Here is a 12,476-nt window from a genome sequence, read left to right on the forward strand (position 1 = left end):
CGAGGAGCCCCCAAACTGCCATTGTGCTCGCCTTCCTCTCTTTCTCCGCTCTTTTCTCAGCGAGCCAAACGGGAAAACGCCTGCGCTATAATTCCTGCCCTACTCAATCTCAGCTAAGCTGTCACTGGCTTCACATGAGAAACAATGAAACTTCATCGGAGACCAGATTACAAAAGAGGAGGGGGGGTGGGGGGTGTTTCAATATAAAAATTGTTCTAAAGGAGGAGGAGGGGGGGGGGTGCAATAAAAAAGCAGAAGCTTTGTCTCTTCCTCTCTGTGGCCATTATCTTTGGGGAGGTTTGGGGATCTGCTTTCTTAGCCTCTGTCAGTGGTGCAGGGGAAGACCTGGGGTAGTACGACTGGGCTTTTGGCTGCCAAATCGCCCTAACCCTCTTTACCGCTCTTTTTTCCCTCGTCTCGTTCCTTTTACTGTTTTTAAAAAGAGCTTAGGACACAGCATCTCTGTCTCTTCCCCTCTCTCTCTCTCTCTCTCTGGACCCAGCTTGTTTAAATTGGCCGATAGGAAAGGATTTGGGGTGGATGGAAGGGGCTTAGAGAAACGCAGAGTGGAGGGGTTGGAGGGTGGAGGGGGTGCAGCAGAGAGTCATCAGTGTTACAGTCAAACAGCCATGAAAAGCCTATGAGGATGAAAAGAACAAGAGTGCCTTTTTATCTAATGCACACAAATCCCATATAAATACTCCAATATGTTAGTTGGGGTATGACAAGGAAGGCCCCTCCATCACTTCCCCACCCCACCACCATCCCACAATAATAGAGCCGTGGATGTGGCTGTGTTTGTGTGTATGTTTGTGTGTGAGAGACGGAGAGGGATGCTTTCAGCGCGTCTTTAGTCACACTGTTTCAACATGTCATTCATGTGGACGATTGTATTAAACAATCACTCTGAAACACTGAGTTTGGTCTGCACTCTGGAGACTGAGCCGTAGTGAAAATGGACTCTGGTGGCATTTTAAAAATGTGGCTCCCGGTTCAACTCTGGGATCGCTGGAAGCGTAAGACCCGGAACTGATGTGGTTTTGACATTTGAAATGTCGCTGGGAGTGAAGGCTCTTAGGCTGCAGCTGGGTCATTTGGCCACAGACGCTCTCATACGATTCATGAGCAGACAATGCAGAACCTCTGGGGGAACGTAGCAGTGTCTGGATGCCTTATTTGTAGTGAGCTGAACTAAATTTTTTTTTTTAAATATAAATGGCAGCTCAAGTGAACATTTTTGCAAAAACAAAGTGTCAAATGATTGTGACAGTATAGTATCGCCTGCATTTGTAACCTCTTAACACTATAGAAAGTTTACGTTTGTTTATCTGCCTGATCCACAAATGTATTGTGGTTAATTCTCTCGCACTATATGCACAAAGGGTAAAGGAACAGTGTTATACTGTGTGTGTTTGGAAAGAGGTTAAAGTGATCAGCAAATCACGCTTCACCAAAACCTGTTGCTTCTTGTTTTTATCCAGAAGGACATAAAATACACTCACCAGCTACTACGTTAATGCGAATATCTAGTCAGTCGATCACTCAGTGCATTTAAGCATGCAGACATGATCAAAGCGAGCTACTGAAGTTGTGACCATCAGAATGAGGAGGAAAGGCAACTTCAGCAGCCTGTTTCGCACCAATAACCACACCATGTTCAGAGTATTTTAGAAACTGCTGATCTGCTGGGATTTTCCCCTCACAGCCATGCCTACGGTTTACAGAGAATGGTCTTAAAAACAGAAAATACCCAGTGACTTAATATTGTAAGGTAAAGACCCCACAATAACACAGAGAAACCCCAAACAATCAGGCGGCCCCTTATGAGCAAGCACTTTGGCGACAGTGGGAAGGAAAAACTCCATCTTTATCAGGAAGAAACCTCTGGCAGAACCAGGCTGACAGAGGGGCAAGCCATCTGCAGCAACCAGTTAGGGGTGAGGGGAGGGACACAAGACAAAAGGCATGCAGTGGAAGAGAGCCAGAGATGGATCATCACTCATAATTAAATGCATAATACTCAAATAACTGCTCATTAATTGGCGGTACAGGAGATTCACGTCATGGATGTGCGGTGGACAAATCTGCAGCGACTGTGTGATGTCATCTTATCTTTGAGGAGTGTTTCCAGCACCTTGCTGAATCTACGCCTTGAGGAATTAAGGCAGTTCTGAAGGCAAAAAGGGGATCCAACTCAGTACTAGGAAGGAGTATCTAATGATTGGCTGGTGAGCGTATGTACTAACATTAAAGGACCTCAGTCCAAAGCTTACAGCCTTTACAGTGTCATATGCACCACTTTGATAACTTTACAGTCTTTTTCTAGTGCCTCTTCTCTGATGCCATCACGCATGTCCTGAAAAAGAGCGTCCATGACTAATCGGGTATCAGTGTAAAAGCTGTAATGTCTCTCAGTCATAAAAAGGCAAGATTTTGTAACTTTAATCTGATCATAGACCACATAAAAGTTAGACACAACCACCGTACCGTCTCGGACTCATTTCTGGACTCTCCATACTGAAGCTTCAGCATTAACGTTGTTAGATTTGTATTGTTGATTGTCATTTATGCTTAGAAATATTTACTTATATATGCTTAGAGTTTTGTAATTAGTTGTAGATTGGTAGAGGTTTTGATCCTTGATAGTCTGCAAACTTTGTGTGTATTAGACAGCACTTTGGGAGCATGAGAGGTCATACCGTGTCTTATTATTTTATGGTAGGATTAACGTAGTTGCGTCTGTTCTAGTCTAAGTGCTCTTTGTTTAGATGAACTGCAGGACTTCCTCACCGTGTTATCTAGGATGAACCATCTAGGGTGAGGGGGAGGCTACCCTCTTCCTGACCAAGGATGTTTGACCCTTTGATCAGCAGTCCACACACACACACACACACACACACACACACACACACACACACACACACACACACACACACACACACACACAGGCAAGGTACTCTTTGTTTGTATGTAGACGTCGTATGTTAATGAACCTATGCATATTCATGTAACCTCAATAAAAGGACAGTGTATGGGAGAACGGAGAGACCAACTGGAGTCAAGCGGTTGTCCGGTTCTCTCCCGTGCACGAGTAACATGAAGAACTTTGCCTATTTGTGTCTTGCTTAGCAGTGTAATTATATTGTCTTAACGTTCCAGCGAATAGGTTTATGCTACAAACCTAACATTAATTGGTCCTTCGATGCCGGCTCCCTGGGATCGCATTCACCGAGGGGGGGAGGCACGCTGAAAGACTGACGTCAGCCAGGAAGTTCCTGTGGATTCGCTGTCTGTCTTTCTCCTCGATGAATGGCGATCGGCGGGATTCGGGCTGATATTACACTCTAAGCAACGCCAAGTAAGTTTAAAGAGGCCGACTCTATAACCGTGTCGTTGTGCAGTCTCCGCCACTGTGTGAGGCGTTGAGAAGAGCCCGACTCTATAACCGTGTGGTTGTGCAGTCTCCGCCACTGTGTGAGGCGTTGAGAAGTTCGCTACTTTGTGGAGCGATAACTGGGTTAGTGTCCCGAAAAAGAGGTTTTGGTTAAATCGCCCAAGGGTCCCAAGCGTCCGGTGAGTGTCCGGTTTTGAAATCGCCCTGGGTGTGTGTCCCGAGCGTCCCTTCATTGGGTTTTGTCGCGCGAGTGGGTGAGCGTCCCACAACTGGGTCAGGGTCCCGAGCGGTCCGGTGTGAGTCCGGAGTAGGCCTATTTTGTGTTGTTGTCATTGTCGTCGTCGTTGTTGTTGTTGTTGTGTGTGAGTGTGTGCGGAGCAGAACATGTGGTCTGTGACACCGACTGTTGTTGTTATCATGGGTTTCTAAGCAACCAAGAGTGAGTTGGAGGGAGACAGACGTTTGTGCTGGACTTTGCTCCTGGCAGCTGACACAAAATGTTTATTCTTTAGCTTGCCCTGATCGACAACAGCCTGTGTGCCAGACCATAGACGTAATTGAGGTGGATAGTTGTTAAAAGTAATCTACATTAAGCTTGTGGTTGCTTAAATTCAGTACAATGACATGTGAGGTGAAGTGATATAGGTAAATATTTAAACTAATGAAGTGCATAGAGGCACTTGACCTGTGTGAAAGACTGTCGTCTTGTTATGAGCCATTGTTGAGATATGGAGCACACCTGTGAAAACAACTAATATGCTGAACCCTGTATGAAACATCTAAAAGTACATGATGGAGAAGCTGAATTGAATATGAAAGTGTAAGACTTTGCCGCTGTGGGCAGAGCAACTACTGTGTGATGTTGCGTTGCAGTTTTTTTTCTGAGCTGATGAGCAAACTACACATTATCAGATCGAGAGCTGTCTAAGAACTACTCTAAGAGAGGGAAACAGCACTATGTTAACTGTGATAACTGGAGTGTGCAGCGTTTCCATGAGCAGTTTTCCTGAATCTTGACTCTTGTGTGTAGAGTGTTCATAACATCAGCATCATGTTTTTGTTTATTTGTTTTGTTGGATTAAAAATAATTAAATAAACTGGTGATCATGCTTGTGGATCACCATGGCACATATCTCCAGCCATATGGTTTATTTATGCAGATGAAAAAGTGAGTGTGAATGTGTCTGACATCACAGTGTTTTTGTGCGCTGTGTAAAAGTAATTGCCTCTGATTGTGAGTGAGAGCGGTGATTCTGCAGGTCACCAGCTATTGTAACGAAAAAAAAAAAGAAAAAATAGAGTGAAAAAGAAAAATCATAGGAAAAAGGTTTTGTGTTGATCAGCCAAAAACAACTACAATTTCATTTTCTGCTTTTAAGAAAAGACTGTTCACAAAAACACACACAGAGAGAGAGAGAGAGAGAGATGTGTGTTGATTAAGCAGTGATGATAATAATGAAATGTCTTAGTTTGTCACTTTCAGGTGAAAAGCAGACCTGAATCAATTTTCCACATGCAGCGGTCGGAAGAAAGTTATAGTTTAACATCATTGGAAACATGCAGGCCAAGTTTCTGGCTGACTTATTTACAGTGCCATGTGTTTCTCAACCTCACAAGCGAGCTCACTCCTCCCTGAAGATAAGGAATGCAGCTCCATGATAAAGAGACAGCAGCAAGTCCTGAGCACAAAAAGTCCCAGCAAAGCAGCAGCAATGTGGATAAACAGCAGCAGAAGAAAGCAAACCCATCTTCCTGTCTGATTGGATGAATTCCACGGAGGGGCGAGCAAGATGGCGGTGGTAGCATGTTGAAATGCTCAAAAAGGACTGAGTGACTCGGGCAAGCCACATGCAGCTAGCATGCTGGCTAGCGACATGAAAGAAATGGACCCTTCATGATGCGTTCAACGTGCCAGCGCTGTGGTGGGAAAGGCTCCATCATAAACACGCCCTGCGCCGAGGTTCAGGCCAAGAAGAAGAAGACGATGACTTCCAAGCCCAAGAAGGTCGGCCTCAGCGTGGGCGAGCTGATTGTGAAAGCCGTGGCCGCTCTCAAGAAGGCTCTGGCTGCCGGAGGCTACGATGTGGACAAGAACAAGGCCCGTGTCAAGACCGCCATCAAGAGCCTGGTGGCGAAGGGCACTCTGGTGCAGACCAAGGGCACCAGGACCTCCGGATCCTTCAAGATGAACAAGGCTACTGAGAGCAAAGCCAAGAAGCCCGCCGCAGCCAAAGCCAAGAAACCGGCAGCAGCTGCTAAGAAGTCGCCCAAGAAGGCAGCAGCAGCACTTCAGCTACTAGACAGGACAAAGCTGAAGGAGAACTGCCGGGACTGTTGAAGTGGGAGAGGACAAAAGAGTGAGAGGACAACAGAGTGAGAAGACTAGGTGAGAACACATAGGAATTATTTAATGTGGGAAATCAAAATTTGGGTTAGCAAACCTGGGGAAAAGAAAACTGACTGCTTAAGTTGGAAAATTGAGACGGAGTCTGAAATATTGCGAAAATAGAAACATATACAAAATCACACACACACAAGCAGAACATGCATTAACCCTACTAACAATTCCAAACACAAAATGACTCATGAAGACTCATAGCACATTAGTTAAGAAATGATTAAATAATAGCAGAGAAATGTGTAGGAAAGGCAGCTTTAAGAACATGCTCTGCTGGAGATGCAGCTCCACAGACATGCATTAGACCTGCCTAATAACACAAACCCATGCAATGAAAATTAGCTTGTTATCTTTCATCAGTGTTACAATAGTGTCAATTTAGCAGACACTTGTTATCAAATGCTGAATTTATCCTAAAGAAAAAAATTGACTCTCCAAGTTGCAGGACAACAGTTTAACTTTTGTGAGAAAAAAGATCCTGGTTTGACCAACCAGTGATCAGACAATAAATTTAGTTGTTAAAATGGTAAATTGGGAGAAGCTTCCTGCTTGATTGAGGCAGCACATGTAATTTACTGTATGAGGGAAATTGTCTTTTGTGATACTATTTTGAACATGCTTTTCTGTCGTCCTGTCAACTTAGTGGGTTAATAGTTGATATGCAAATTAGTGATCGGTTTTAGATTAATGAAAGGTGATTGAATTCTAGCACGAGTGAATGAGATGTGTTGGAGTTGTTGTGTGTTGAGTAGAGACTCTAAAACACTGAGTTTCCTGCTTTGATGTGCGAGTGAATCCTGTATTTAGATACACAACTCTGAATACGTCAGAACAGACTGTTTTGTGAAGTGCATGACAGCATGTCACATGTTTTATGATGAAGGGAAAAGGAAAATTGAATAAAATAGATCTGTGGCCTAAATGAGTGAAGAGCACAGACCTGGTAATTAAACTCATAGCTAATAAGACATTAGGATTATGTTGTGTGTTGTGCAGCTGATGGTTGATTTGGAGTGAATCTAGCTGATGATTTTTCTTTTGTTGTGAAGTTGAGCCTGCCGATTAGTATGATGGTATGATGAACCATGCTAATGGTATGATTTACCCTCCTGAGATGAGGAGCTTGTGTCATGACTTAACAAGGCCTTTTTATTTTGATACTTTCACAGTGCACTGAAAGTTTTGTTTGATAATCTCTGTTATTTAAGCAGATCTGCACGTCGGGAATTAAAAGCGCTACACGTCGTCGAGAAAATTGTGCCAAGTGAGTTCTCCACATTTAAATGGACTCTGGAGAAAGCCACTTATTTGGGACAATTATTAAATGACAGTCCCAGTCCAAAAGGATTCAGCGATGTAATCCAAACTAAAGTTCTTCTTTTTCTTTTTGAAATGACGTCATTTTGCTGAGAGTGGAAACTAAATGCAACGATAGGTTCCACTATCAGCAAAGAAAGAAAGAATGAATGCATGAATGAGTGAGTGAAAGGAAAACAAACTGACTGACTGACTGGTAAAAGCTGACAAAAGCTGACAAGACTTTACTGATGTAACACGACTGTGTGAAGTTGACCCCCGCCTGGCAGGGGTGCAGATGAGTCTGTGTGTGCTTCCCTTTACAGGAGCAGAAAGATGACAGCAACACTCGAGGTTGCGTGATGATTTAACATTTTAAATGCCATTTTCTGTGTCTGTGAATTTACTATGTGTGCGTCATTCACTAGCTTGTGTGCTCACAGAGATATCTGTGACAAAGTATGCATACGCCTGCGCAAGCGCTAACATTTGCATTTTCGTTTTTACAGCATTACGGTTCTTCATGTGTTTGATCATGTGATTTATAGGAATACTGGCTAATGTTTCTCTACTACGAGATTTCTGGGTTTATGTGTGAAGAAAACTGTAGTTACAGGCATATGTTGATGGAGAAATTAATATAGTTTGAGACATACTGTGATGAGACCAGTGTTACTGTTTCCACAGCGAGTGTTAACTTAATGGTGTTTTATGGCACCTCTAGAATCCGTTGACCTGTGTCTGACCTCCGTCTGACCACAGTCAATGTGTATTGCTAATGTTTGTTTCTTTGAGAATGCTGTGGTAGATTCAGCTGAAGCGGACAAGTGACATGGGTAGAACAAATAAGAGATTACGGTATTTATGGAATAGTTTATTATGGGCTCATTTGCTGGCCACTTTTGAACCCATAATAATAATATATGAGTGGAGTGACTTTGCTTAAGAGAAGTCACTGATTACATTAATGTTAACAGAGTACATGGGATGATCCATGTCTGAGGTGAATTAGGGTAATAGTTGTAGTTACTGCTTTGAGAAAACCTGCACATGACACTTGTCTTGCTGATGTTGAATGCTTATTACTCTTATGATACAATTGTTTACAGGTATGAAGTTTGATTTTACTTCCAGATTTTGTTTTCCAGGCCATGATGGTGTGTATGCAGGCTCCTGGGAGAGCCAGGTGTTAAGCAAACTTAATATGCAAAGCACACTAACATTTTCATTGCAGGATTATAGGTCCAGGGTGGTGCTGCTCCAGGGGAGGAGATGCCCTGATGTTGCCTGGGATATGATCTAGCTAATCTTTTTCTTTAAGACAGGTATCCAGGTTTGGTGAGTTGACGCATGGGTGTGTCCATGCGTCAAGAGGAGGGGTCCAAGGATTAACATTAAACAATGTTTTTTATTATTGTTGCAGTGATTTGTGTGATTAGCCGTTTATTTACAAATATTAAACCTATGCAAGTGGTGCACCCATGTTCAGATGAGGCTTTGATGGCCTATAAGTGAAGTTCACTGAACTAAAGAATGTGGTTTGATGATTGTTGACATGCTCTCCAAATAGAAGTTTTTCTTCTTAGCAAGGAAATACAGGTGCAGCAGTAATCTCCTGAGAAATCTTCAGAGGCCCAGTGAGAAGCGCATAGCTGACAGCCAGGCAGTGGTTGAGGTCAAAGGTCAAGCTGGTTGGGGCCCATCATGAAATCAGACCTTGGAGCCACAGCAAGGACCATGAAACTGCCTGCAAAATAGAGGAGAGGATCGTCCACAAGATGGGAGCTGAGGCCAGGAGAGAGGCTTCAGGAGGATCAGAGATCATCTTCAGCACAGCAGACATCACACAGAGAGCTGTGCTACTGAGCTTCCAGGAGATTTTAAATAAAATGAGAGATTCAATATTGACGCTGAGGAAGACAACTAAGGTGTACGACGTGCTCTGCCTTAAACCTTCAGCAGCGTTGGAACATGAAAACTCGTGGGATGAGGGGAGCGTGCCAAGCTCCATCGACAGCGCAGAAGGAGTTCGAGGATGACATCATGATTCTGTGAAAGCACAGGAACCAGAAGCTATGGTGGTGATAACAGCAGTTTCCTATGAACATCACCTAACGCTGTGCCACTGTACTGTGCATACGATGACACTCTGAAGGCTGCTGGGATCATAACAGCAGTAAGATGACGGAACCCAGCACCCTTTCCACAGAGAGCTTTTTCTGCAGAGCGTGGACAATTAAGGAGTCATAAATATCCCCCTCACAAGACGAAGGTCTGAAGTCAGGTGATGGGGGCTGGTAAGAGGCCATAAAACTAGAGTGCTGAGAGGTCTGCAGCTTTCATGATAGCTGAGACCCATGTTGACGAACCACAAAACCAACTAGTATGTTTGAATGTCTATTCTACATACATTTGGACTCTGGTCCTATGGACAGTGATGGAAACAACTGGAAGAGACATTCATGACGCCCTGCAGAGCTTAAACCACTCTGCAGAAAGACATGTGATGTGCACACCCGGAGGAAGCATCACCAAGCTGAGATGTTTTTGAAAATGTTACTTTTTTAGTTTCACTATTAAATTAACAATTTCTTTGGTTGCTCGTAAGATGCAGTTTGCCATGAGATGAGCTCAATGAATGGGGTAACTGCTAATACATTTGTTAAACTGTGTATCTTTACAGTAATTTAGGGTGATTTGACATATGCTGAGTAAAAAAATGTTTACATTGAAACTGTCAGACATGAGGTATGCATAACTGGGAACTTTTCAGGCATAAAGGTCAAAAAGGGGGGAAATGTTAGATTTGTATTGTTGATTGTCATTTATGCTTAGAAATATTTACTTATATATGCTTAGAGTTTTGTAATTAGTTGTAGATTGGTAGAGGTTTTGATCCTTGATAGTCTGCAAACTTTGTGTGTATTAGACAGCACTTTGGGAGCATGAGAGGTCATACCGTGTCTTATTATTTTATGGTAGGATTAACGTAGTTGCGTCTGTTCTAGTCTAAGTGCTCTTTGTTTAGATGAACTGCAGGACTTCCTCACCGTGTTATCTAGGATGAACCATCTAGGGTGAGGGGGAGGCTACCCTCTTCCTGACCAAGGATGTTTGACCCTTTGATCAGCAGTCCACACACACACACACACACACACACACACACACACACACACACACACACACACACACACACACACACACACACACACACAGGCAAGGTACTCTTTGTTTGTATGTAGACGTCGTATGTTAATGAACCTATGCATATTCATGTAACCTCAATAAAAGGACAGTGTATGGGAGAACGGAGAGACCAACTGGAGTCAAGCGGTTGTCCGGTTCTCTCCCGTGCACGAGTAACATGAAGAACTTTGCCTATTTGTGTCTTGCTTAGCAGTGTAATTATATTGTCTTAACGTTCCAGCGAATAGGTTTATGCTACAAACCTAACAAACGTGTTGTTTTCTTCCTCAAGAAGGGAGGAGAAGGGAGGAGAATCTGGAAAATTTGCTTTGATATGAATATACAAATATGGTTCTAGATCTAAGGATGTCACACCCTGTTTGAAAACCAGTTTAAACAGATAACACTTGACAAATGTGGAACTGCACATGGTACATGTGACTCACTGTGTTGATGGGGAGCGTGGAGGGTCCGCTACACTTTGCGTCCTCGCTACCTGAAGGTCACTGAAGCTGGAACCACAGGCATCACTTCTGCCTCTCTGAAGATCTTCTTTAACACAAAATACAAATATAAGGATTAGGGAGAGCAAAAAATTAATAAAGTGACCCAGATTGTGTCACTGCTTTCATTACACATATACTAATAAACTGTGTGCTTCTCTGGCGTCAAGATGTTGCTCTGTTTATTGGCAGCTGCTGGTGCTGATATTTCGGTCTATAGCATGTTTCTAAGCCTTACAATTTCTCCTCTAAATATGGTTTGTATAAGGCGAACAGTGCCTGAGCGTCTGTTTCTGCTAATTTGGACATCAAACCTTGATCATCTTGTTACTGATAAACACTCGATTCGAGTTTCTGAATTGAGACAAGATGTCAAACAGTAAACGGCGGATGTGCGAACAAAGCAGCTGACAGAGCTGAGAAGGAAGCAAGAAACAAACGCTGCTTTCCCTCAACACACACCGCAGCTAACAGGCTTTTACCGCAACAACCAAGAAGAGAGGGAAAGAGAGGGAGCGGGAGGGAGGAGGAGGAGAAGTGGATCTTCAGATAAAGCTCTCATCTCTTTGCCTGTTGAAAAGCCCTGCAGTCATGTCAGCCTTTGTGAGGGGGAGACAGAACGATCGGGAAACCAACTTGGCTTCTCCTCTTGGCAAAACGCTACTCAAAGGAAAAAGAGATAGAGGGGAAAAGAAAGGGGCCTTCCCTCGCACTTGTTCGCTACTCTGCCTCTCACAATGCTCTATCTATCCAAATCAGCACACTTGTCAGCCAGACAGCTATAAGCGATTTCCAATGCTGTTATAAAAAGGGACCATTTCTAAGCTGAAATGTGTGTTCTCTATTGTGCGTTTATGTTTGTCTACAAGCGACAGCAGAATCTCTGTTCATCGGGACTTACAATGGATGCACATATGGGCCGTTTCCAAGTCTTAGACTGACATCCACCTTAAACAACCGCTCGATTTGGAAATGAGTCATTTTGTTTTTCTTTTTTTTTTAGAAAACAAATACAAAAATGAGTCAAACAATATGAGGAGATGTATTCATCTTTCCAGTGTTATTTTTTTCCAGTTCTGCATTGTGTAAAATAGCACATGGTGGAGATGACCTAGATGAGGTTTTTTCCCCAGTTGCTACTCAGGGAAACCGCAGCAAGTAGTTTTTCTGTCCTATAACTCAGGTAGCTGCAGATGGGTTTCAAAGACTTTTTGAGTTGGCACAGAAGACGGAGGCGGAGACATCTGGGCTCATGTGTTTTCCTGTATCCTAAAAAAGGTGATTCTGGAAGTCATAATCCTACTTCAATAACAAGACCAAAGTTTTAGCATCAAAATATACTAAAAGTACATAAAGAAGAAGTATCGACCACATAGACTCATATGCACAACATTACTGGATCATAAACAGTGATTAATTAATATATATATCACTTTAATTTTGCAGCTCAAGATGCTGTTTAGCTTCATCTGTACTAATAGTTTTATATTTCAAAATATTTTCAATTTATGTAGTACAATAAAAGTTCAAAATATAGTGAAGCGGAAGTAGAAAGCAGCAACTGTAATATAGTGAAGTACCTGAGTAAATGTAGCAAGTTCCATTTCATCTGTTCCCATTTAATTACGCTCTCATGCAACAAATCAACAGTACACTAATGACTTAGTGGGCGGTGGTGGTGGTGACGGGGGCATCATAT

General features: G+C 42.9%; 1 protein-coding gene and 1 pseudogene across 4 annotated transcripts in view; one reads left to right on the plus strand and one right to left on the minus strand.

The window, feature by feature from the left end:
- The window catches only part of wdpcp (WD repeat containing planar cell polarity effector), a 92,931-nt gene that overhangs the window by 6,677 nt on the left and 73,778 nt on the right, over nucleotides 1-12,476 (minus strand). For 3 of the 4 annotated variants that reach the window (XM_085477115.1, XM_085477113.1, XM_085477114.1), the window contains exon 15: nucleotides 10,721-10,826. In XM_085477115.1, coding sequence (XP_085333241.1) covers nucleotides 10,721-10,826 — 106 coding nt within the window. The remainder of the gene's footprint in view (nucleotides 1-10,720; nucleotides 10,827-12,476) is intronic. The other variant, XM_085477116.1, reaches the window with a different exon arrangement.
- Nucleotides 4,674-7,295, plus strand: LOC146695186 (histone H1 pseudogene; annotated as a pseudogene).

The sequence above is a fragment of the Copadichromis virginalis genome, linkage group LG13 (genome assembly GCF_057382275.1).
Source record: "Copadichromis virginalis isolate Kocher_CV1m ecotype Utaka linkage group LG13, C_Virginalis_male_GT1.1, whole genome shotgun sequence".
Classification (NCBI taxonomy): domain Eukaryota; kingdom Metazoa; phylum Chordata; class Actinopteri; order Cichliformes; family Cichlidae; genus Copadichromis; species Copadichromis virginalis.